This window comes from Nannobrachium achirus (genome assembly GCF_963921795.1).
Source record: "Nannobrachium achirus genome assembly, chromosome: 19".
NCBI lineage: Eukaryota > Metazoa > Chordata > Actinopteri > Myctophiformes > Myctophidae > Nannobrachium > Nannobrachium achirus.
In genome coordinates this window covers 37,048,152-37,073,673 of record NC_137826.1, presented here as the reverse complement: position 1 = coordinate 37,073,673, position 25,522 = coordinate 37,048,152, and the positions used below count along the sequence as shown (strand labels likewise).

Here is a 25,522-nt window from a genome sequence, read left to right as displayed (position 1 = left end):
GTGCCGCAGCCTGCAGGTACAGAATAGATGGGGGTTGAGATGTGGTCAGTTTGTACCACTTTGGGGAGGTCTACATGTTCACTTCAGCTCTGGTTGGATCTCAGTCCATTCTAAAACATCTATTTCCCACAGCTAATGGACGGAAAAGTGGGCTTCTTTGGAAAGACACTGTAAATAGGGGTGTGACATGTGCATAAAGCCAACTTCGCTGGCAAGGGGAGGATGAAAGCTTTCAAGGGAGCATACAGTACGATACCATGAACAAGGACAAAGGCGATATACTGTAACCGATGAGCTCGTAGCTTTTAAAAGGGCAGATAACACACATATACTAGAGGCAGACGGACAGACAGAGAGACATATTGTGGTGACTATTATGCAGCACTCGTGAAAACGACAAACATTGTTGAGATAAACCCAAACGAAAAGCTTTACTCTAAAAAAGTGAGCATTGTGCATAGTTCATTGTTCATTGATAACCCCTCTGCAGGTACCTATTTGCTGTGATAACATGGAAGGAAGTGCAATAATGTACAACTCTGTATAACTGCACTTAAGTGCACATAGATCACTGTTGCACTGAACGGCATTGACACTTTCTCCCAATAGGAATATCACAACAGGGTTTCTTTATATTTTCTCGATTACTCTATTTTTAAGTGTACTTTTGTTACAATAAACCCAGGCGTGTCCTCCTCTCGCTCAGTCCCAGGGTTGAGTCCACAACTTAAGTCCACATAAATCTTAATAATAAGCATTTTGGCCTGATCTCTCTTTCTCTCTCTCCTTCTCTTTCTCGCCCTCTCTCTCTGTCTCTCTCTCTTGCTCTCTCTTTCTTTCTTTCTTCCTCTCTCTCTTCTCCATTTATTTCACCCTTTTTTCTCCTTCCCTCTCTGTTTTTTCCCCTCTCTCTCTCTCTCTCTTTCACTCATACCTCCCCGACCCAGACGATTGTGTTCCCTCTCTTGATGTCTGACACCTCGCAGTGTGGCGTTTTCTGTTTGCCGCTCAGGACGAACAGGGACTCCGCCGACGGTGTAACCAGGTACTGTCCAAACAAGCCGCTAGATACCACCACCCGGTTGGGGCCTCCCCAGGGCCAGGCCTGGGGGGCCAGGGGCTCCTTGAGGCTCCGGAGGACCTCTGCGGTGTGGCTCGAGGAGGAGAGGTCGGAAAAGAGCAGGTCCGTGCCCGCGCCGGATGAGGCCACCGCCACGTAGCGGTTAGACTCGGCGAACGAGGGCTGGAACACCAGGTCTGACACGGCGAGCGGCGAGTCCACCTCCCGGTGGACGCCCAGCTTCCCCTGGAAGGACACCGTCTGGACCACCAGCTTAGAGCGCCGCGGGTCGGGCGTCACGATGTAGCGGCCGTCCGGCGACACGTAGGCGCGGCCCGAGACATTGCGGTTGGGGCCGATCACCGTGTCCGTCACGCTGTCCAGCAGGAGCTGGGGCGGGGCCTGCAGGCGGCCCTTGCCCTGGCACTGCACAAAGTAGCGGCCGCTCAGGTGGGTGTAGGCCATGCTGACGGGGACGCAGCTGTAGTTCTTGAAGCTGATGGTCTTGACGCGGTGGAAGGTCTCCAGGTCGATCTTGTGCACCGCGGGCTCGTTCTTGAGGAAGACGAAGGCGAACCTGAGGTGGCAAAAGGTCGAAGGAAAGGTTAATAGCCTCGCAACTTTATTCCGAGGGAGGCGACTATTATTGCCCGTCGGGATTCTCATTAGAATTCTCATTTGCTCGTTTCTCCTTCACTTTACAGGGATGGCTGTGACGAGTGAATAATGAGAAGGGTGTTTTAACGGGGTGTGTGTGTGTGTGTGTGTGTGTGTGTGTGTGTGTGTGTGTGTGTGTGTGTGTGTGCGCGCGCGTGCGTGCGTGCGTGCGTGCGTGCGTGCGTGCGTGCGTGTACCTGACGTGAGTGATGATCAAGTTGGTGGGAGGAATGAAAAAGTCATCCACCCTCTGGAAGGTGGTGCGGATGGCACGATGGACCTCTCCTACACTGGCCTGGGGGATCACCTGTAGGTCCACAGAGAAGAGGAGTCAGAGTTGCCTGGTTAATAAACCAGACCGAACACAACAACACCCCCTGGCGGTAGTGGTGTTGTAGTACGGTCTGGCACCGATCCATTGAAATTCTATTTCCTCAACCAGCTTCAAGGGTTGGCCAATCAGGGTTGTATACTTGGGGCACGTGGTTTCTGTAGGCTTGGGGCACGTGGTTTGGGGCAAACCCCAGAAATGAAAACTCTTCCTGAAATCCCAGACTCTCTTCCCAAAACGAAGTGTGTGATAGAGGCTAGCAACGTCAGGCAAGAGTCAGAGGAAATAGACAGTACTATCACACACACAGGCTTGCAGCTTCTGGACATTCTTCTTTATCGGTAATCTTCTACAACAAAGAGACACCAAAATTACAGTAACAACGCTGCCAATCCTGCCAAAGTGTTCTGCAACATGGATGCATGCTAGTTGTAATCATGTTAGTTGTAAAATACAATCACAACCATCATCTGAATCCTTGAGGTGAGGCACTGTGATTCCATTTAAAAAAAATGCACTTTTCAATGAGCAATATTTAATATGTGAATGGCGTGTTGTAGGGCATTAACGACTTGTGGTTTTTGCAAGTCGACTCGACTCAGTAAAAAGTTGAGTTGAAGTCGACTTTATCGTTTGATGACGTCATCACATCACACACGACCCTCCCAATTATTTTGGGGGGTCCCTAGATGATTAACTTAATGTGAATTAACGTTGTTTTCTCACTCAACTGTAAACAAACCAACATAAAGTATAGAGGGTATCTTCACATTTCTAAAGTGCCAATTTAAGGACTTTTTAATACCTCTAAAATGACAAATTAAACATTGTCCAAATTGTCAAATATATAGAGGAAGAAATTGTGAAAATAGACGATCTACATGCTCACAACGCCTCGCAACAAATCTGCTAATTTCACAATAGATTTTTCTTTTCTTTTTTCAACTTCGACTTTCGACTTTCTCTGGTGGGAGTCGACTTGTGTAATGAAGTCGACTTGTCGACTTTTTCGTTAATGCCCTAGTGTGTTGTGACCTTTCATGGAAACATATGTCTGTCCTACTACAACTGTATAGCTACATCATATGATGTTACAGTGTATGTAAACTTGTATTTACCAAATGGCATGGGAACCGAGAGCTGTAATCGTTAGAGAATCAGAATGGTTGACTCAGAGAATCGACATTGTGTCTCCGAGCTTATCAATTCCTAATCAATGCTGACATATTTTTTCTGTTTCTTATAGCAAAACCAAGACATTGTGTTTCTACTGAAAATGTTAAAAAGAGCATTGTAACTCATTTTAACATATTCAACGTTCAATGTTGTTATTAGGCAGACATGCACGCCTTTTTTTCTACGGTTTCTAAGCTGTTCAGACCCAGATAATAAAATAGTTGACAACCTGTGTAGACCTATAATACAATTTTCTTTCTGAAAATGTATCAGGAATCAATAATGGAATCGATAATGAATCAGACCTATGAGCATAATCCCTAATGGCATTGGTATCAATAAAGTCGCATTGGTATAAAAAAAAGGACAGATTTGGATGAGACTAAGATAAGGCTAAATTAATGTACTGATTACTGAGCATTTGGCAGAATGTCCTTGGCCAAGGTCAATTTGACAGGGTACGGGGGCTTGTGCAGAAATCAAATGTGTGATCTGTTCTGTAGTTCACGGCACGATGGCTGTAATCACCTGGCCACCTTGCTTCCACAAGTTATCGCCAACAAGGGAGCGGTTCATATATCCTGGGACTCAACGGCCCATATATCCTGGAACAGATAAACATCTACTGTACAATATGTCCCATAACTGCAAGCCGGTGAAACGCGGCTTCAGATTAGCTCTCCTACTGTATGAAGTCATTCAGTGATAACGGCCTTTAGAAGGATGACGCTAAGAGCCTGTTTCTCTGGCGGGAGACTCGTCTACTTTGGATGGAGCGGTTGCTCGACATGCTCCCTGTCCGTATGCCTGAACGATGAGACTTTGTTTGAGATTCTTAAGGCCTATAGCAGAATGGAATTGTTCACAGGACCGATATTGTATGGTATTCCGCAAACCAAACGCTTGCAGCAGCACAAAAAACACTCATGCAAGTAAAATTACAATTTATATTTTATAATGTGTGTAAGCATGAAGCTTTGTCACCAAACAACAAGGTAAACAGTCAAAACGTGCAGTGCACTGCAAAGAGAAGAACAATGGTTTGTGCCTAAAATAAATGAGGGTATCAGTTAAATAAAAACTAGAAGAGGTGGAAGAGGTGAGCAAAAATTGTTATGAGCTTTCCTGAACCCTTGCAGAATCTTCTATCACTGTTATTCTTTAAACCCACTCATATTATGAGTGTGTCAATGAAGAGTCTCACAGAAAGAGAGAGACTGTTTGTCTCCTTTAAAGGAAAGGAACTGAGCTCAAAGCCAATTTTGAAGTCTATGACAGCTTCACTAAAGCCACTTCTCCATCCATGGTATTCGGATTCCCAGTAGAGGCCTAGACTGTAAACTCCTGATAGTGACCTGGAACTCTGACAGTATGCAAATAGAACCAAATGGACCCTTATGAGTCCATTTGGTTCCTTTTGTACACTCTCAGAGTTGAATTAACCAACAAATGTGCCATTTCCTCTCTTCAGTACCGGTATTTACTGCTCTTTTCATAACAATTTCCTGCAAATGCATTTTTTCCAAAGGTTTCTTTCCCTGTTATGCCTTTCTAATTTTTATGGAGGAAGGAGCGTATTTTTGCAGAAACTCGCAAATGGCAAGAAACCACTCCATTCCCATTGAAAGGCAGAATCCACCTTCATAGGTAGATTTAAACTTCAAAGTTAGAGAAGGTCATAAAAATTGCAAAAATAGCTGATCTACAAGCTCAATGTTCTGCAAATCCCCTGAAATCTATTGTCTTGCTAATGACAGGATGTGTGAAGTTTTGAAATGGCACATCTGTACCATGAAGTGGGGAAGTGGGGACAGTATTGACATTTTGGCCGATATCCCATTATTTGTATGGTCAAATTGACAGATTGACCGATACTGAGATTGCATTAAGTTTCAGTAGGGCTTATACAGCCTAACTGTGATTCTGGGTACAGATGCAGAATTCTAACAAACAGTGTTCATTACCTGCTGTATTAGGCCTAAAACCGATATATTATTTTGATAGTGATTGATTGTTCTATACAGAGATTGCATTTTTAAGGCCAATAGCGATATACTGTACAGCCGATATATATCAGTGCATCTCTACTATGAGTATAACTACCACTACCGTTTTCATGTTGTTCATTTTGCTAGTACAGTACAGTGCAGTGAACTTTTTTTCTTTTTACTCTCTGTGACAAAGAAACTCTAATCCATTTTTACAAAATAGATAACCTTGCGCTCTTTGCCTTTGGCAATCGTAGAGATGATCCTTAAAAAAAAAGGAAAAGATCTTTATAATTGTTGCAGAGTACAATGGGGAAGTTAATGAGGTTCGCTCTAATATAACTCACGTATAATTAGGCAGCTGTTATGCTCTCTGGGGCTGGAGGTGCTCTGAACTTAACGCCAATGGCTTCCCATTGTCATTGCTCATCTGGCGGATCTCATATCCACAGTTCCACACACTCAGCACAGAGGCCCACATCGAGTCTCACTCTCCCCTCCAGAAAATCTCTGGCTGCCAGTGGGGGGCCGTGAACACCTGAGGGGGGGATTTGGTTGTGACTGAATAGCTTTGCTGTTCCACGACATTCATTCTCCACAAAACCCCTGAGTCGCTTCTTTTTTTTTTCTTTCTTACCTACCTAACTATACATCCATTTAGAAACGAGATGAAATTCCTCGAACGGCTCGATATATCTGTGTCATTTGGGAAATTCAATATATCACTACAAGCCACTAGCCATTATACATCGATGTCAGGCAGTGGAGTGCATGTCCCAAGGATAGAACAATGGTCGTTCTCTTTGAAACGCGGTCAAGACAAGAGTTCCTTGTGTCGTTGCACCCGGGCCACACATGTAATGAACTGTTGTGAACAGCCTGACAAAGATGCTCTGAGGGCCTCCTGCTCAGTGCCTCTGCAACACTTTCCAATTTATTTCAGGTGACACCTCAAATACCTCCAAATGAGTATGAAATATGAAACACTCTTGTCAGTCAGACAGACAGACAGATCGATAGATCGATATTCAATTCAATCTTTATTAGCAGACTCAGGTCCATAGACAGCATAGGGTACAAGGACCTCCAACATAAAAAAGACCGTAAAAGGACTTGTTTGGGGTGTTCCTTTTAACTGTACAGTATTTTCTGGACTATAAGGCGCACCTGACTATAAGGCGCACTGTCAATGAATGGTCTATTTTCAAACTGTTTTCATATATAAGGCGCACCTGACTATAAGGCGCACATAATAGACGCTACCGTTGCGTTATGCATCCAACAGATGGAGCTGTGCTAAAGGGAATGTCAATGTCAATGAATGATCCATATATAAGGCGCACTGGACTATAAGGCGCACTGTAGTTTTTTGAGAAAATTAAAGGCTTTTAAGTGCGCCTTATAGTCCGGAAAATACGGTACTTGTACTGTACTACACTTTTTTTAAATAATATATTCAATCAGACAAAAGAAACATGAAAGGCAATACAAATCATTAAGAAAATGTAAAATAGATAGATATAGATAGATAGATAGATACAAAGCTGCATATATACAGTATATCTGTAGACAGATACCGTGTGGGCACTGGCCTGGCCATGCACAGAAACTGCAGCCAAGAGTCAACATCTTGTTGGCACGTAATTCCACAGACGGGCCTGACAGTCTGAAAGGCCATGTCTCAGCTTGCCCGCCCCTGTTCCTCTATTTGTCTTCTCTAATGAATTGACAATCACACTCCCTCCCATATTGGTACAGGGATATTGAGCCATTATAAATGATGGCTGCTTGAAAATAGGCCCATCTCACTGGCGTGTGCCTCCTGAAACAGACGCACACATACACCCACACACGTACGCACACATACTTGCATGTACACAGACAAACACACGCAACTCGCTCACCGCTATAGCTGTGCCTCCGGTGGTGACGGGATGCTGATGCAGAGGTCAATTACCTACAGCCCAAATGATAATGACATTATCAGGCCATTTATTTGTGGTGTGATCCATATGCCCTCCAGTCCATTATGCGGTTTCACTGCAATTGCATATTTGAGTGATTCATGCCCCATTCTCTAATTATTCATCACTATTGAACGACTGCAGAGCAAAAGAGAGAGAGAGAGAGAGAAAAAGGCTAAATGAAATTCAAATAACGCTTTATCTGCAGTCCAGATAAACCATCGTTAATGAGAAGAGGATGTTTCTGCATAAAAGGTGTTATTTTACCCTTTGCCTCTTTCTGAAAAATGAAACGAATGAAGGGGGCAGGAAAAAAGCAGTTGTTGGAAGAAGAATAAGAATTGCAGAATGTCTCTCTCCTTCATTTGAAGAGCTACTCCAGCAGCTTGAAAGGATGACACACAGACCTGAACCTCGCACAACAAAGAAGCACCACCACCACAACAACAACAAAGAACAATCCATCTGTGGATCCAGCGCTCTAAAGCCTGATTCAGACTTTGTTGCACGTTGTGCCGGCTGAGCATAAATTAGAGAAAAACATGACTAGTGAAGGGATGGTTATTCTTAACTACTTAAAGGGAGGAGGAGTGCTTTTCTTACGGTAATCTGATATTATTCCATCCATTAACAAGGTAGAGGTGGGGGAAAAAAGTAAATTTCTACCGAGTTAGTTCTGAACGGAGATGGAAGAGGTCTATTGTCAGTTTGAAACAAAACTCTTCAGAGAAATTTTTGCCATTATGAAAGTCAGATGTAAACAAAAAAAAAAAGAATTCATTGACATCATAACATCATATTAACGTGGTAAGACGACTAGTTCGAAGTTCCCCTTTAAGCCGTACACACACTTTTGACGAATAGCAAAAGTAGCCATTGTTTGCAATGTCAATCTAAAACCGGTCCTTGTGACATTGTCACTTAACTTAAAAGTCCAATCATGTAGACCCTCAGGATCCACATGGGAACGACGTGGCTCTGATCTCAGACCTCATGTGGCCACAGCCGTTGGTTGACGTCAGCCATCTACTGTATGACGTCAGTCGTCTATGGCGTATGACACCAAAGTTGGTCCAGACACACAAACTCACCGTCTTATCGTATATCGTATATCGTTTATATCATACCTTGCTTAAAGTCCATATTTTGCGACAAGCGACACCACCGTAAGAAGTCAGATTTGAATCGCATTTCTTTCAAGGTTCATATCAGATTCTCAAAAATCCCTTTCTATGACGAACAGCCCTTCAATTAAAAGTATATTCTCTGGGCTCAGGTGGTTCACTGCAGGAGTTCAACACCGCCCCATTCAGGCCACAAAAGAACCTCTAAAGAACCTTTCATCTATTTGTTCTCTTTGGAGTGTGTCCTCCCCCAATCCCCATAATGGATTGACACAGTGAATCCCAATGCCACACAGACCAAACAACACACCTTCGCAAAGATTATAATGGGATCCTTCCCTCTGAGAGGACGAAGCAGAACAATAAACATGTTTGTGTCCATTACAGAGCTGACAATATGGGCTCCCATGGTGACGCCTACCCAGAAAACACACTTGGGCGCACACACATGCACGCAGCACGCGCACGTACACACACACACACACACACACACACACACACACACACACACACACACACACACACACACACACACACACACACACACACACACACACACACACACACACACACACACACACACACGTGCTATAAAAACCTCGCCCTTCTTCCCTCTGGTATAAACCAGAACTATTCTACTATCTTCACCCCCCCCCCCTTCACCCAATCCCCTGAGGCGGATTAGACACCACCGCACCTGTGATCGTTTCTCATTTGTGAAGTCTCCAACACCAGTGGTCCAAAGGGACCGCAGTCACGAGCCGACAGCGCCTCAGCTGTGAATTGCTGTTTTTCCCGCATCGGTAAACGTTCTAAAACATACATAGATTAGTTGCTCGCACGGAAATACTTATCACAGGGAACACAAGGAGCGGGAGGGGGGTGTTTTGCTCTCTCTCTCTCTCTCTACTTCGATGCACTCACACAGATACTCATCTATAATGCCTTCCTGGAATCCAACTGTATGTGCACAGAATACAAGTATTTGTACAGCTGCACGCAAACAAATCACAGACTGCTTTCTAAATAGAAAGTGCCACTTGGCATCTTTAAGGGGCCCTGTCCACAGATGGTATTTTGAAAGTGCTTTGGTTATCATGTCAAGAGCGCTTCTTACTTAGGAGCACAGAACGTATATTGATGCCAGCGATGTTTGAACCTACCAACCGTGGCTGTGCTAAAATGTCACGTCTTCTGCGCTATAGCACAAATAGCCTAGCAGCTTAACGGGGAACCGGTGGAGAGGGTGGACGGTTTCAAGTACTTGGGGTGCACATTACAGAGGACCTGGCTTGGAAAATGCACTCAAAGTCTGTGGCAAAGAATTCAAGGCAACGCCTGTGCCACCTCAGGCAGCTGCGGAAATTAAAGGTGTCAGAGAAGTCCTGAAATCGTTCTACTCTGCTACAACCCAGAGCAATACCGTCAGGGGCCATCTCTGTATATGACGGGGAAAGAGCTCTTCCCTCTTGTTTGTTCTTATGGGAAGCACACTTGGGGGCTTTTTCTCACAGGTTCTACTCAACATCGAGTCTTTCCAGGAAATGGGGGACTTTTGAAACACTTCCATTAATAAAACATCCGTCACAACAACAACGCTGGTGTAACAGCGTGGTTGTCTAAGCCAGGGGTTTTCAAAGTGGGTGATGGGGCACCCTGGGGTGCCGCGACGGCAGTCCAGGGGTGCCGCGAGATAATTTGATAATATTTGAAATTTATTTGGTATCATTTTAAACTTGAAGTACAAAGTTATTTTCATTATCTTGTTTTCCTCGCAACATAATCGCTAAAATATGCTATAAATATAAGGTGCTGCTGGGAGTGAAAATTAGGAATATAATGTAGGGGTGCCTCGGATGAAAAAAATATTCATACGGGTGCCCCGAGCCAAAAAAGTTTGGGAACCCCTGGTCTAAGCCAGCAAATGTTTATAAGACCTGTTCAAGCCTGATACACCTTGTCATCCATGCATGCAGAGGTCTGTGTGCACGTGCGCACGCACGCACGCACGCAGCCAACTGCTCCATACCTGCAGGGTTGGGTGTGTCTTCTGCATGTCTCCCCAGGTTAGAACCCACACCTGATCGTGTGACTTGTCATACTGCAGTTTGACTGGAACGGCGTCTGTCGCTACCGCCTACAGAGAGAGAGAGAGAGAGAGAGAGGGAGAGATACCGTAACATAACCCATTGAGCTGTAATATACATATCGTCGCTGTCGGGCGAAACCTTGTCTCCCTATTTCACCATTTCATGTGTACGTCCCATTTTTCATATTACAGCATCACACAAAGTAGCAAAAATAGAGTTTGTAGATTATGTAGATATTATGCTATAATTTTATATGTTTTAAATTGAAAGTGAAAGTGGTTAAGTCTGTCTGTGGGTTTTATAAATATTCACCCAAAGAAAAGTCTTATTATGTAAGTACAACAGCTAAATATTAGTCATTGGACCCACTGGAACACAGGTTATTTTTTATTTTTTTAATTTTTTCACGGTTTGGGAGATACAAGGTTTCCACCCGACAGCCACGATATATACAGTACACAGCAGTGTGGTAGCACAGTGAAAGCAGGGGACGACGGCTGCTGTCCTTTGTCCTGAAATCTTGGCAGGCTCTGCTGATGGTTGCTGAATTGAGCCTAATAATCCGTTCTGTATCCATTTAGCCTTATGGGGGGCACAATGAGATAAAGAGAGGGCGAGAGAGAGAAGAGAAAAGAGAGCGTGAATGTGAGAGAAAGGGTGAGTGGGAGACAGAGAGACAGAGAGCGTGTGAAACTCATGGCAACCCACTCAACCCAAGGTGCGGTGTATTGTCAACAATGAGGAATAACACAATCCATTACCCTGCGCCTGTTGACATGGAGCGCGAGCAGCTGACACCCTCCTCAGTGGAGCGAGACCATAAGACCCGTGTTCGGTAATAGAAGGTCCGGGCCTCTGCTCTCCACCAGTCAGCCAAGTGTCAAGTCAACACACAGCCGACATGCTGATATTTAGTGTGTGTGTGTGTGTGTGTGTGTGTGTGTGTGTGTGTGTGTGTGTGTGTGTGTGTGTGTGTGTGTGTGTGTGTATCAAATTGTACTAAAAGTACAAAATGTTTGAAAATAACAGATCTACAAGCTTGTAGATCGGCTATTCTCAAATAGCCATGGTATAAAAGGGGCTAAAGTGGTCAATGTATGTTTTATCATTTATAATGTATATCCGTAAAGTAACTAGTAACTGAAGTGTTCAAATAAATGTAGTGGAGTAAAAGTACAATATTTGGATCCAAAATGTAGTAGAAGTAAAAGTACTGGAAATTGGAAATACTCAATCAAAGTACAAATAACACAAAGGTGTACTTAAGTACAGTACTTAATTACATGTACTTGGTTACTTTACACCACTGCAGTCTACTACCCCGAACCGAAAATACCAGAGACGGGTCTACTGTTTGTCATTATGTGTAACGCCCGAGTGAATCCCAGAGAACCGCACTCAGCACTGATCAGAGGTGAAAGGCATGAAGTGCTGCGGGATGATTAGACTGACCTAAAGGTCTGAGGGCTGCCAGCTGAGTTCATTGATTGGGAGAGTGGAAACGACTGTAACTTTTTATGGGATAAAAGGTGCTCAATCATGGAATCATTTTTCACCGAGGTGAAAACATTTATTTTTTTCATTTTCAAGCTCCATCATATGAACTCTGTGGAGTCCTTGCTTCATGGTCCAGATTTGTATTATTATTTCCATGACTATAAAATAGCATATCGTCACTGTCTGGCCAAAACCTCTTAACTCCATTTTTGAGGTTTTGGCATAAATCAGGGCTATTGAACACCCTTTACAGCTGAGTGTTGGTTAAAATAATATAGAACCAATGGAAAGTAGTAAAACGTGCTTGGGACAAAACCTCCTAATTCCACTTGAGCTAATTTTCCCGAAAATGAACGTTTTGGAGTTAGGTTTCGGCCCGACAGCAGAGATATGTTCACTACTACTATATGCCATTAGAAACAAGGCACCACAACAGAAGTGAAAATATCCAGTGATTTTGCCAGAAAAAACACTGATCATTCAATGTAATGATCCAGTGCATCTGCTACCAACACAGCAAAAGGCTCTGCTTAGCTGTAGGGCGGTTTCCCTAATGACTAATAGTCCACCCTTCAGACCCAGTTATCTGGCAGACACCTGCCACTCTTGCTGACAGTGACAAACAGAGTGAGACGGTGGGGTCTTTCATAAGACACATAATCACTGATGGACACCCCAGACGCCATTACGATGGCAGCTTTTCCAGAATGTGCAGGCTACATAACAATCAAGGCTGAACTGTTTTACATTTTCTTTTAAAAAGAGTGTAGCTTGCGGGTATTAGTCGGTTGTCAACAAAATGTGAAAATGACTTGCTATGTTTTGCTCAGGCTGTTCTGCGTTGTTCAGTGAAATGCAAAGTGCAGTTATTGCATCGTGTTGCAGGTGCAGCGATGCCCCTCCCGCTCTCTTCATTTCACATCATCCTCAAAAAGGAGCCGGAGTTGTGTTTGTATTTTGTGGGGGGGAAAAAAGAAGAAAAAAGAAGGCTTCGAACGTGGTGGTGTAGGACCAAGATGTACGGAGGAAATGGCGCAAAGAGACAGGGAAGATGTATAACCTCTTGTATCCACAGGCTAGGGAGAGAGAGAGAGAGAGAGAGAGAGAGAGAGAGAGAGAGAGAGAGAGAGAGAGAGAGAGAGAGAGAGAGAGAGGAGGAGGAGAGTGATAAGCCGATGGAGATGGGGGAAACCCTCAGTCATATGTTTTAGTCCTGCATCCCACCCAGTCTCTCGATCTCATTTTACTTGTAATTTTCATGCCGTTTGTGCTTCATTGGTGAACTAAAGCCGGGTGAAACACAGAGAAATGGAGACGAGGAAAGAAGGTTTACGTGTGAGACAAAGGTAAAAAAAAAATGCCTTCAAACATAATCGTTACTGTCAGAGGGGAAACCTTGTACGTCCAAAACTGTTATGTTTCAGGAAGAAAAAAAACTGTGTTCGATCCCAGGCAACCCCAGAGTAAATGTCAAAGTGTCCTTGAGAGAGAGACACTGAACCCACTGACACTGAAAGTTGGGGCTGTCGGTGAGTGAATGGGTGACTGTAATGAACAATGTGAAGCACTTTGCGATACATAAATGCACCAAAAGTAAAAACGTTTTGTTACTTTCTCAAAACACCTTCAAATTAAGGTAAAAAAAGGACAAGGCGTAATATTAAATGGAAGAATGTAGGCCAAATGTAATAGAGAATAATGCAGGAATAATGTTATTGTTGTTAAGCAGCCTTAATCTTAACGTCATGATGAAACATAACTGCTGCAGCACCCTCTATCAGTGCAAGGCGTATATTTTGGAAAATCTAATCAAAGTGTAAAGAGTGAACTTTAGATCAATTGCAGTGATTGCATTGTCACTACGGCATGCATGGAATAATCAGAAGCTTAAAAACTATAAATGAGATTTTCTGAATTTAATGTGGTACTTGACAGAGTAGCCATACAATTACTCAATTAGTAATGCATGAAAGTAAGGTATCCAAATCAAGTTGAGCGTATGCCACTTATTTTCAAACAATTTCACACACTTTATTTGTGACATTAGCTCTTTTCAACTAGGAGGGTTAACCCTGAACCTTCCATAAACTTTTATGAAAGTTTTATGATAATTTGTTTTATGTTTAATTCCATTATAACCAGAACCACTCCTGAAGGGAGAGGTTTGTCAAAACAAAAATACATTTAAAAGTGTACAAGCTCACAACAACCCTAGATCTGCTATTTTAGTATGTTTTTGAAAGTATAAGTGCTCAGTTCTTGAATCCCATAACCCAGAGTAAGTAACAGTGGTGTAAAGCAACTAGGTACATTTACTTATTACTTAAGTACAATCCTGAGGTATTTGTACTTTACTTGAGTATTTCAAATACTTTTACTTCTACTCCACTACATCTTGGATCTAAATATTGTACTATTACTCCACTACATTCATTTGAAAACTTTAGTAACTTTAGTAAAATAGCCGATCTACAAGCTCATAACGCGTTGCAGCGCAATGCATTATGAGCGCGTAGATCTGCTATTTTCAAACATTTGAATTTTCTGAATTTTGGACTTGTACTTGGCCAGATTGCTGACATAGAAACGTAGGTTTTTCAAAAAATCTTAGAAGGATTCAAAATGATAATTTTCACGATTTTTCAAAAACAGCAGATCTACAAGCTCGCAGCGCGGCACTCGGTGCCGCGCTGTGAGCTTGTATATCTGCTATTTTTCAATAGTTAAAGCATTCAATAATGATACACAATAATGTGTACCTGTTCTATAAAGTAAAACATCTTAGTACTTTTTCCACCACTGAGGGTTAGTACCACCTCCTGAGCAGGGCCCAAATGACTGCAGACCCTGTGAAATCCAGAACCTGCGTTTTCACGGCGCGACACGTGCAGTTCGCTTAGTTCTTGTAGTCAAAAAGCAACACAATGTTGACATTAGTATTTGAGGCATGTCAAATGCAAGACCACTGGACACCCGGCACACAACTGACAGTTGTTCTATGACGTTCTCACATATAAAATCTACCCTCTGCTCGCTCTGTTTGTCTCCCCTGTCTGATCCAATACCTTCCTCCCATCTACTGTAGCTTGTACTCCTCATCTCCCTCCCCGTCATCTAGGGCATTCACCAAATATTCGAATATTCGAATATCAAAGTCACTATTCGACTTTGTTCCCAGAAGTCGAATATTCGCTTTTTTTCTCTCTCTTTCTCTTTAAAAAAGATATAGTTTATAAAACTTGGCTATAGGAAGTCATAAGAATGAGTTGTCAATGCCCCTGGTGGATGAATTTGTTAATGCTCTATACCAGGGGTTCTCAAACCTTTTTAGGCCGTGACCCCCAGAATAAACATATTTGAACTAGGGACCCCCACCCTGACAAGCACTTGGAATTGTAGGTATTACATTTAATGTGACTCGGTTCCGCAGATAAATATTGTGAAAATAGCAGATCTACATGCTCACAACGCCTCGCAATGCGAGGCGTTGTGAGCATGTAGATCGGCTATTTTCACAATGTTCGCCTCTTGCTTACTTAATATTTTGCCAGTTTGGACAGTCCTGTCGAATATTCGACTATTCGAATACTTTGAGGTTGAATAATTCGAAAACTAAAAATCACTATTCGTGAATGCCCTACCGTCATCTCCTCCTCCTCCTCCTGAATCAGGTCTGTTTCCTCCCATCCAATATAAATGATGCTGACCCTGGGAATAACTCCACGGGGCTTTGGTCTCTAAGCAGCCTCTACAGGTGAGATGAATGACCGGCCAGCCAGCACCCACCTGGCCAACATATTGGTTCAAGTGCTTGAGGTGAAATTGATTTATTTCAACTCGCATCTTCTTATGTGCGCAGGTTCCAGTGCGCAGCGAGCTGGTTCTAGCAAGTTGCGAAACTTGCGATCGGCTGTGTGATCTTAATGTTTTGATAACGAGATAAAACTGTTCACAGGTACACCGAACTGACTGAAGAAAACAAACGCACGCAGACTCCACACAAACTGTTTAGTTCTCAGAATAGATATTTTTTGTTGTGCAAAATAGGAAACATCTGTGCGCTTGCTTGCACTGTAAAATAAATACTGTTAAACAGTGAAATGACTCATGCTAAATGTTAATTATTAATGCACACTGTGACAAGCAAACAGCTGTTTGCACAGTCAATAAAATAAAAAGAATAAACGTAATAAATATATTCGAACAATCAAACTGTTTGTGTCTGTAGTCCAGCAGTGTCTTTAGTAGCAGCAATTCCATGGATGTGCCTCGCACTACCTTTTGAAACACCAATCTCACTGCTCTGTTGTAAACTATGGGAATCTCTTGACAAATCTCTTTTAATCACATTCAATAAATGTCAATATCTCCGGTTGGTAATTGAGTTTCGTGAGTTTCGTGTGAATGTTTGTGTATGAATGGGTCCAGAATTCAATAAAAAGATTGATTAGAATGTGACACGAAGAGGCAAGAGCCACAAACACTATTTGGAAACCCAAACATAAATGTAAAAGTTTTGTTTTATGTCCTGCTTCACTCACCTGCACCACCTTCTGTGCCTGGGTGTCGATGACCAGCAGTCGGTTCTGCAGCGGCTGAGTCACGTAGATGTACTTATCTCTGATGTTCACCGCTGAGGACCACACACAGTGCTGGGGGGACACCCCCTGACCCTTAGGACACATCTCCTCCTGGGGAACCCCAACAAAGCACGAAGAAAGACAAACAAATCGTCACTGTCAGACAGAAACCTTGTATCTCCAAGTTTCACATGGGTACGTTTTTTCATAAAGTAAAGCCCTGCTTCACCATACAAGACTGTCGCACAAGACTAGTGAAAATAGCAGATTCACAAGCACACAACGCCTCGCAACGCTTGTAGATCAGCTATTTTCACTAGTTTAAATCATTTTTAAAATGATAAATAAAAAATGAGCTGTTTTGGACATACAAGGTTTCCACCCAACAATGCCGAAATACAATAACGATTGTTGGCTCAACCAGGAAAAAGTAGCATAGTACAGGAATTTCTGACCTGCAAAGCAATATATTGAATGTCAGGTAATTAGTAAAACCCTGTGTTCATTCAGCTCGGAATGCGTGTAAAAATGGACACCTACGGGAGCACTACAGTGTAACTAATTTAAATAAAACGATGATACTGTATCATGTAGCAATTACCACTGCTAATAGCGATGATGCCCTGCCTGCTAATACTCACGCTATTAATAATAACAACATCTTGACATCGGTGTAATCCCCGTGCATCCGTTTTAGCCTCAGCTTACACTTCAAAGTTATCAACTGCTAACTCATGGTAATAGCCTACTGTAAGAGTATCAACACGATTAAAAATCCTGTAGCCCGCTGTCTCTGCTGACAAGAGCTTTGTGCATCCCTAGTTTCAACACACATGCGAGCACACACACACACACACACACACACACACACACACACACACACACACACACACACACACACACACACACACACACACACACACACACACACACACACACACACACACACACACACACACACACACACACACACACACACACACACACACACACACGCTCGTTGGATGCCAAAGGCCTTGTTTCAAGGGAGCCCTCTCCCTTCACCTTGGCGATGAAGAGAAAATGCTGTTTGCAGCAGTATAGCCGGCTAACATAGCTCATTGAGTTTGTATCGATCTCTAATATAATTACAGTGTCCTGTAAAACCCAAATCCCTCAGAGGAACAGGCGAACTTTTACCATCTAAAGCCTATTGTCCATGGGAGCAGGGCGTTCTTCAATGGATTACAAACCTGGGGGTTTGTACTATAGACTCTATGCAGTCTATCATTGAGCTGTTGACTAATGGACACGAGTAATGCATTACACTTAGTGAAGGGGCGACCAACCATCTGACAATGAAGAAAGGAGTCGACTTCTCAGTTCTCACTCACGTTTGGCACCAGCACCGCATTCATTGTCCTTCACACATGCGTTTTAACCACTTTCAACCCGGTGTCCCTATTTCCCTATCTATTACAGTGGTTCTCAACCTGTGGGTCGGGACCCCCGGTAAACAGACCAACATGCAGTATAAGTGTATAGATGGTATCTGCACATTTCTAAAGTGACAATGTAAGGACTTAAAAGACCATTTAGTACCTCTGGTCTAACATTGGTAAAATTGTCAAATATTAGAGGCAGAAATTGTGAAAATAGCCGATCTACATGCTCACAACGCCTCGTGTTGCGAGGCGTTGTGAGCATGTAGATCGGCTATTTTCACAATGTAATAGATTGAGTCAAACTAAATGTAATGCCAGCTCTTACAATTCCAAGTGCTTGTGCAGGGCTGGGGGTCCCCAGTTATTTTGGGGTCACAGCCTGAAAAGGTTGAGACCACTGATCTATTAGGCAGTGGTAAATCAATCGATTGTGTTCTGGCTTGGATCATAGGACTATACTTACATAGGTGGCGACGATTCTCTCGGTGCGCTTCATGTGCCGTCGTATCTCACACTCGCTGGGCTGGAGGACCGTGATGCCCTCATCAGAGAACACATAGAACATGTTCCCTACACTCAGGCCTGGGCGGGAAGACAGACAGACACACACACACACACACACACACATGAGAAATAGAATGGGGAGTTGCGGGGGAAAACAACACAAAAGCAAGAGTGTGTTTTTCTCGTGGAGACATGACAAGACTCCTGTTAGCATGATTTGACGTTAGCATGAATGCACGCTCTGACTGGCTGTCAGACGTTTTGACAACACCGACAAAAGGCCCTGTCAGCCACACGTCCAACAACAACAACAACAGCAACACGCGCTGCCTCCAAGGTCCTCAAACTCACATACTGCACTGTAAAAAAGCTCTGTAAAGAAAGCGGAGCATCGTGCGATAGACTGTGCACTTGCACCTTGTGCAAACAGAGTTTACTGATTAGTTATCATGGATCACAGTTTGACGTGTGTGTGTACGTGTGGATCGACAGTATGGGTGTCACTGCTGTCATGCCAGAAAACGAACATCTAACAGTTGTTAGAGCCACTGTACAATGCAAGAGTACTTGAATCAGAGATTTTCAACCATTTTCATATCAAGGTCCATTATTTATTGGGCATTTGAGCCACGGACCACCATTTGATAAGAGTCAGCCTCTCAGACCCAATACTTAAAAGATTTTGTTATTGGTTGGATAATTTTCTAAATTTCTCTAATTGTGTAGACTTGATTAAAGTAATGCAGATGTTTAACAAAGTTGTTTATACGTAGGAACAAAAAAAAGACCATTACTGCATCAAAAGTAATCAACAAACTATAAAAAACTGGTCAAAGATATTGGCCATATTGTAAAATAATATACATAATAAACATTGTGAAAATATTGATCTGTTTATTAAGAGTTAAACAGATGTAGGCAGTGACAAAGACACATGCACCACACTATAATGACAACACTGCAAATTCACTGTCACCAACGCAACATGGTGGAACAATCAACAATAACCTTCTCTAACAATAGAACTAGAACAAAGGGGGGCACATTCTTACACTTCAGCGTGTGGGCTACTCATGCAGTCAACATACTGTAAAGGGGCTGTGGTGATCATTGATCTAGTGATGGTTAATGGGATATACAACATGCCTATGAGAGGTCTATGGCATGCCATGAAACTAGTCCGGACAGACTTTAGTAGTGTGATGATGACCCCATTCCATTGTTGTGCTTGTGGTCCTCTGGGTGTGTGTCTGTATTTCTGTTGGTGTATTGCAGGTCAGGTCAGCCTGCCTGGAGGAGAGTCCGGGGAATGCCTATATATTTAAGCAGCACTAGCCAGGGTCATCATTCATGCTCTCTCTCTTTTTCCTTCCAGGCAGTTGTACTTTTGTTTGGTTGTGTTTGTTTATTTGTACACTGCACCCTGCACTGCCCTTTCCCTCATTAAGGCATTCATTACCCACTACACTATACATATAGTATTTGTTTGTATTTGTTCGTGTTTACTTTAACATATTATTTTCAACTTAATTTTACCGGTGTGGTCTCCCATCTTCTGTTGTAACTTGTGTATCTATAACCTGTCATGATACAACTATTTCCTATACATGATTTCTACAGCCAGGAGCACAATGGGGGTAATGTTCTCAAACAAAACTTTTGTTTTTATTTGTTCATTTCTTTTTTTCCACAAAATTGTAAATGCAATAATGGAGGTTAGAGTCATATTATACCCATTTCCCAGAACCAGAGCAGTTAATGTGCTCAGTGTAGACACACTCTTGTGCATAAAAGTTGTTTTATTGCGAAGATCCTTCATGTTTTCATTGCTGCTGTCTTTGTACATTCGTATATTGGGTTCTTGCTTCATCGCAAGAAGAAACCAACCTGTTTGTTGTTAAGTGTGCTTACATTTGTGCTGCTGGCTTTTTTTAGACAGTTTTTAGAATATTATAGGAAATAGTATTTCCTGTGTTCAGAGAACCTAGACTTTTGTAACATGCCAAATTATAGATATATACATAGATATATACTGTAAGTCTGTACAGGCTACGTCAATTCCATGTCCATTAAAGAAAAACAAAGTAGGGCTATAACAGAAAAATATATATTACCTTCTTCTCTCCAAAGAATGTTTGCAACTATGGAATCAGCAGCAAAGTAGAGTGGTTCAGGGGAAAGGGAAAAGAGGATAAAAACAGCAAAGACAAAAGACAAGTTAATTCATCACAGAAAGAGAGAGAGATCGTCCAAAATACAGATTTAAAAGCCAGAACAATACAAATGTAAATTTGACGCCTAACACGTTGCTTCCGATTACTGCTGACAAGGCCATGTTTCCCCAAAAGACAGAGAATTATGTTAATTTATAATTATGAATACAGGTTCATAGCATTAGATTTTCCCTTTCACTTGTCTTTAGCCTACAGCCTACATTTTATTTTTTATTTTTTTGGACAGAAAACTGGATTCTTGTACACAGTAAAACTCGATGCAACATTTCTCTTCCAGAAAATACATTCTGAAGGGGAAAGGGTCTGTCTTGTCTTCATGTTTTAAGCTTTACTTTTTGACAAGTTAATCTCTCTAGTGTATTTCTGCACAGTTTGTCCATTCCATAATATATTTGGACCTTGGGACAAAAGTCTTCATGGTTAAATTCACCAAAAAGAGCAATTACTGTGCTTCAATCCCGCTCTTTGGCTGACATTTTCGTTTTTCTCTGCACCCAGGCCACTCAAGGCCTTTTGTTTTTCCTTTAGAGACAACAACATACTTTGCCTATTGTGCTGCTGTCTACAGAAAAGTCTCAAATTTGAAGAAAAACAGATTCATTCACTACACCCTACAATGTTGTTCTTACCACCGTGTGTGTGTTAGGGAATCGTGGCCATTTAAGATTGACAGGCGCATGCACACAATTCTTAATCCGCGTAATACCACGCCTCAACCTCTGCATTATACGGAGAGACTGCTCTGTCTGTCTCTACTACTATGAACTATGCTTAGTTCAGTGTGGTATCACGCACCAAAAATAGCCAACCTCCAAGCTCACAACACGTCGCAGCGCGAGCTTGGAGGTCTGCTATTTTCAATATTTCGACCAAAAGGCCCTTTTAGAAATGTCAGCCCCTGCCTCTCTAACATTCTCTGCATGTCCCTGCTAGTGTCCATATTCCGCCCCGGGATATAAGTACAGTACATGATGAGGACCACTCTAGCATGACTCACGAGTTTTCTTGGCAGAGTCTTCGACAAACAGAGAGGAGATGTCCTCGTCCACGCCCACCTCGTTCTTAGCGATGCACGTGTAGGCTCCCGTGTCCTCGTACCGCACGCTGCCGATGTACAGCTCACTGCCGTTCGCTGATCGGGACAACAAAGAACACAGGGACAAAGAAGGAAAGGTGACACGTCCGTATCTTCACCTCGCCATTTGCGGATCATTATTCACGTTGACACTTAGGTGAAAAGCCCTTTACAGAGCGCCATGAAAAGAGTGCAACACTGTGCTTAAAGTCAGAGATTAAGTATGCAGTAGAACGTTGAAAAGGTCCATGGGTCAAAGTCAAAGACTTTCAAATGACCAATCTGAATGAACCACGGTTCATCCAACTCATTGTGTAGTTTTGATCCACTCTCTATTTGCAACAAAGCCAATACCTTGAACAAAGTGAATACCTACAGTATGTAGTCTCAAGACACAACTAGAAGCAGTGCTCTTCCGAGCACAGGTCTCCACCAGGCCACACAAATCGGCCTGTTATAGCGCCACCATGAGGCTGGTTTAAAAAATGTGGGGCAGAGGTTCTGAATTAGCATCCAGGGAGTGTGTGTGCTCAGTTTGGCAGCGATCGGGCCAACTGCGCCGGAGATTAGCTGGTAACAACCAGGCCACACAAATCGGCCTGTTATAGCGCCACCATGAGGCTGATTTGAAAAATGTGGGGCAGAGGTTCTAGATTGGCATCCAGGGAGTGTGTGTGCTCAGTTTGGCAGCGATCGGGCCAACGGTGACTGAGATTAGCTGCTCACAAACTGCGAGGACGCACGGACGCACGGACGCACGGACGCACGGACGCACGCACGCACGCACGCACGGACGGACGGACGGACGGACGGACGGACGGAGGGGAAAACATACTCTCCCTCAGCCTTCGGCTGGTGGAGACAATTACCAACCCTGTGTTAAGTGCCACTAGAAAGAGACACTAGACAGAAAACCCAGTGAGTGCACTATATGCGATGTCTTTTCATGATCTAGAGTGAGAGCTGTTCTTTGATCTGTTGGTATGAAGTGAACTTGCAATACCACAATGGCATTCCCTACAGTATAGTACATACTGTACATACGCATTTGTACATATGAAGCTGTACAAAAGGATTATTTGATTACAGTTGTCTTTTGAACCCTTTTTAAGTTACATCAACTTCTTTCAACGATCCCTAGCGAATAAGCATTGAACTATTAACCTAACACATTAACATTTAAGCTAGACTTTCATGCTCACATTCGTGTGAAATAAAAATCAACCCATTGAGATTTCGTCTGTATTCCTTTTCATTTAAAATTAATATCCAGATTTGTATTCTGGCTTTGACTGAAATTTCTTGTTCTTATAAAGACATTTTTAGACACCGGCACTGTGCTCATCTATTCCACGAATGATACAGTAAAAGTGCAACATTGTCTGCCTGGAGCTGTGATGTACAGTAGCTGCCGTTGTGGGCAGGTGGAGATCTAGACAGGTGTGGGGGCATCATCAGAGGAAACATCTCTGACATGGTTGTGCCAAAGTTCTGGTCTTCTGAGATCAGTGCTCACATTTTGTTCTTAAGTAAAAGTAGCAATACCACAATGTAGAACGTAAAAGTACCAGTATTAAAATGTTCTTGAGTACAAGTACAAAATGGCATCAAAATATACCTAAAAGTACCCATTGTGCACAATGTCCCAATTCAAACATTTCCTAATGTATATGTGGCGGAGAGAGTCGCAGCCCCAGCCTGAAGCCTCAAAAGTCTAGTATCTGCTCTCGTTCCATAGGGATATCCCTTTGGAGTGATGGTTAAGATATTGGACTTTCACGCGCCGGGTGGGGAGGTTCGGATCACCTCCGTTACATTGGTGCCGTGACCCGGATCCGGGCTTCCCTGTAGGAGGAGGTCCAAGGGGGGCGAGTGTGGCGGAGAGAGTCGCAGCCCCAGCCTGAAGCCTCAAATGTCTAGTAATCTGCTCTCGTTCCATAGGGATGTCCCTTTGGAGTAATGGTTAAGATATTGGACTTTCCCGCGGGAGACCCGGGTTCGAAACCGGGTGGGGAGGTTCGGATCACCTCTGTTACATATACAATCCTTTGAATATAGCAGATCTGCAAGCTCACAACACGTCGCTTTGCGACGCGTTGTGAGCTTGTGGATCAGCTATTTTGAAATATCCAAAGTATATTGTATGTTATACAAAGCAGATCTGCAAACTCACAATATAGCAGATCTGAAAGAAATCTGCAAGCTCACCACGCGTTGTGAGCTTATGGATCAGCTATTTTGAAATATCCAAAGTATATTGTATGTTATACAAAGCAACTAGTAACAAAGGTTTTCAGATAATTGCAGTGGAGTAAAAAAGCACAATATTTGCCTTGCAAGTGCAGTAGAAGTAAAAGTATATTGAAAACTGGAAATACTCCAGTAAAGTTAAAAATACCTCACAATTGTACTTAAGTACAGTGCTTGAGTACATGTGCTTTAGTTACTTTCCTCCACTGTCTGTGATCTACAGCTGGGCTCTCAAATCCTGCCTTCATGTAGCGCAGCCTCCATCACAGCGCCGCAGTCTTCACAACGCAGCAGGACGCTGCTGCGGCCGCATCAGACGGCACGGCTCAGAGGCCGTGTCAAAGATCATGCGAGAAAGCCTCGTCCCTCACCGCCCTCCCTCTCATCTTCCCCTCTCTTTCTCTGTATACAGTTATGTAATGTAATGTATATATGGTGTACATATAGTACAGCACATATGTCTCCAGTTGTCCCTTTGATCCAGTCGTCTCTTGATCTGCCCACTTGTGCATCGCCGCTGAAATGGATCTTTTAATTAATTTTGGGCATGTCAGTATTATAGCTGAAAAGGTTCCACAAGTTTTAGTTTATTATTATGATTATTGTCATTATTATTAGTAGTAGTAGTCGTCATATTTATTCCTAGATTTTAGAAGATCTTCAAGCAAAGAGTTGAGCTGTTATATTTTGGAATGACGAAGTATAAAATAATCCAACTAAAGGTTGCGCCACAGAAATAATTTGACTGCACTGGGCCTGCACGCAGTAGGACGTGTTGCACATTGACAAATACTTCTCCCCGGCCTCTAATTTATGCTTATGTGATTATAGAATAACAGCACATTATAGAAATCAAAGCAAAGCGGTTTGCATTAGCGAAATGGATTTCTGGATTTTGATGGCAGAAGCATCATGTCCCAAATTCCTCTTTCATCAAGGCAAAGGCGTGCCTCGAAGCGAAACCGCCATGAAGTGACACTTCCTGAAACCAGACACAAGCCTAATTATTTCTAATTCATAATTATGTTCTGATCAATCTTATTGACTGCCACTGAATCATCGCACATTAAATTAGACTTTAATATGCTCATTTGCAGCAGTTTGTGGTGCCAGGGTCTGTGAAGTTGGCAGGCTGTGTGCCAAAGGGAGAGACTTTTTAATCTGTGCAGCACACATTTAGCCTACAGTCAGGCTGCTTTTGTGATCTGAACTTTTTGGCTTTGCTCTCTTTTACCCACTCGTATTGTCTATAACAATCCCCAGAGGAATATGTTGACATTTTGAATTTCTGCAGGATATTTTCCTTCGCCAGCAGTGACAGCACTGGCTCCCCGAACCATTTCTCACGTGGTACATGTGTAATTTTGCCTCCAAGCCTAGAGCATCCTAATGTGTCTCATGAAGGCTTGTGTTTATCGGTATTTTATACTGGCATGTTTAGCCAAAGGGTTCCCAAACCTTTCCATGCCAAGAACCCGCAAATAGCCATAGCCTCTGGCTGTAGCACCCTTATTGCAAAACGTCTTAGAAAATAGCAAAAAATAGCCAATCTACAGAGACTACATCGG

The 25,522-nt window shown here is 42.9% G+C and overlaps 1 protein-coding gene across 1 annotated transcript in view; it reads right to left on the bottom strand.

Moving 5' to 3' along the window:
- Positions 1 to 928: 928 nt before the first annotated feature.
- The window catches only part of fstl4 (follistatin-like 4), a gene marked incomplete at both ends in the record, with an annotated part of 295,755 nt that continues 271,161 nt past the window's right edge, over positions 929 to 25,522 (bottom strand). The window contains 7 exons of the mRNA XM_080749030.1: positions 929 to 1,637; positions 1,915 to 2,024; positions 10,330 to 10,437; positions 16,429 to 16,578; positions 18,355 to 18,473; positions 20,510 to 20,536; positions 21,627 to 21,761. Of these exons, the coding sequence (XP_080605156.1) occupies positions 929 to 1,637; positions 1,915 to 2,024; positions 10,330 to 10,437; positions 16,429 to 16,578; positions 18,355 to 18,473; positions 20,510 to 20,536; positions 21,627 to 21,761 (1,358 nt within the window). The remainder of the gene's footprint in view (positions 1,638 to 1,914; positions 2,025 to 10,329; positions 10,438 to 16,428; positions 16,579 to 18,354; positions 18,474 to 20,509; positions 20,537 to 21,626; positions 21,762 to 25,522) is intronic.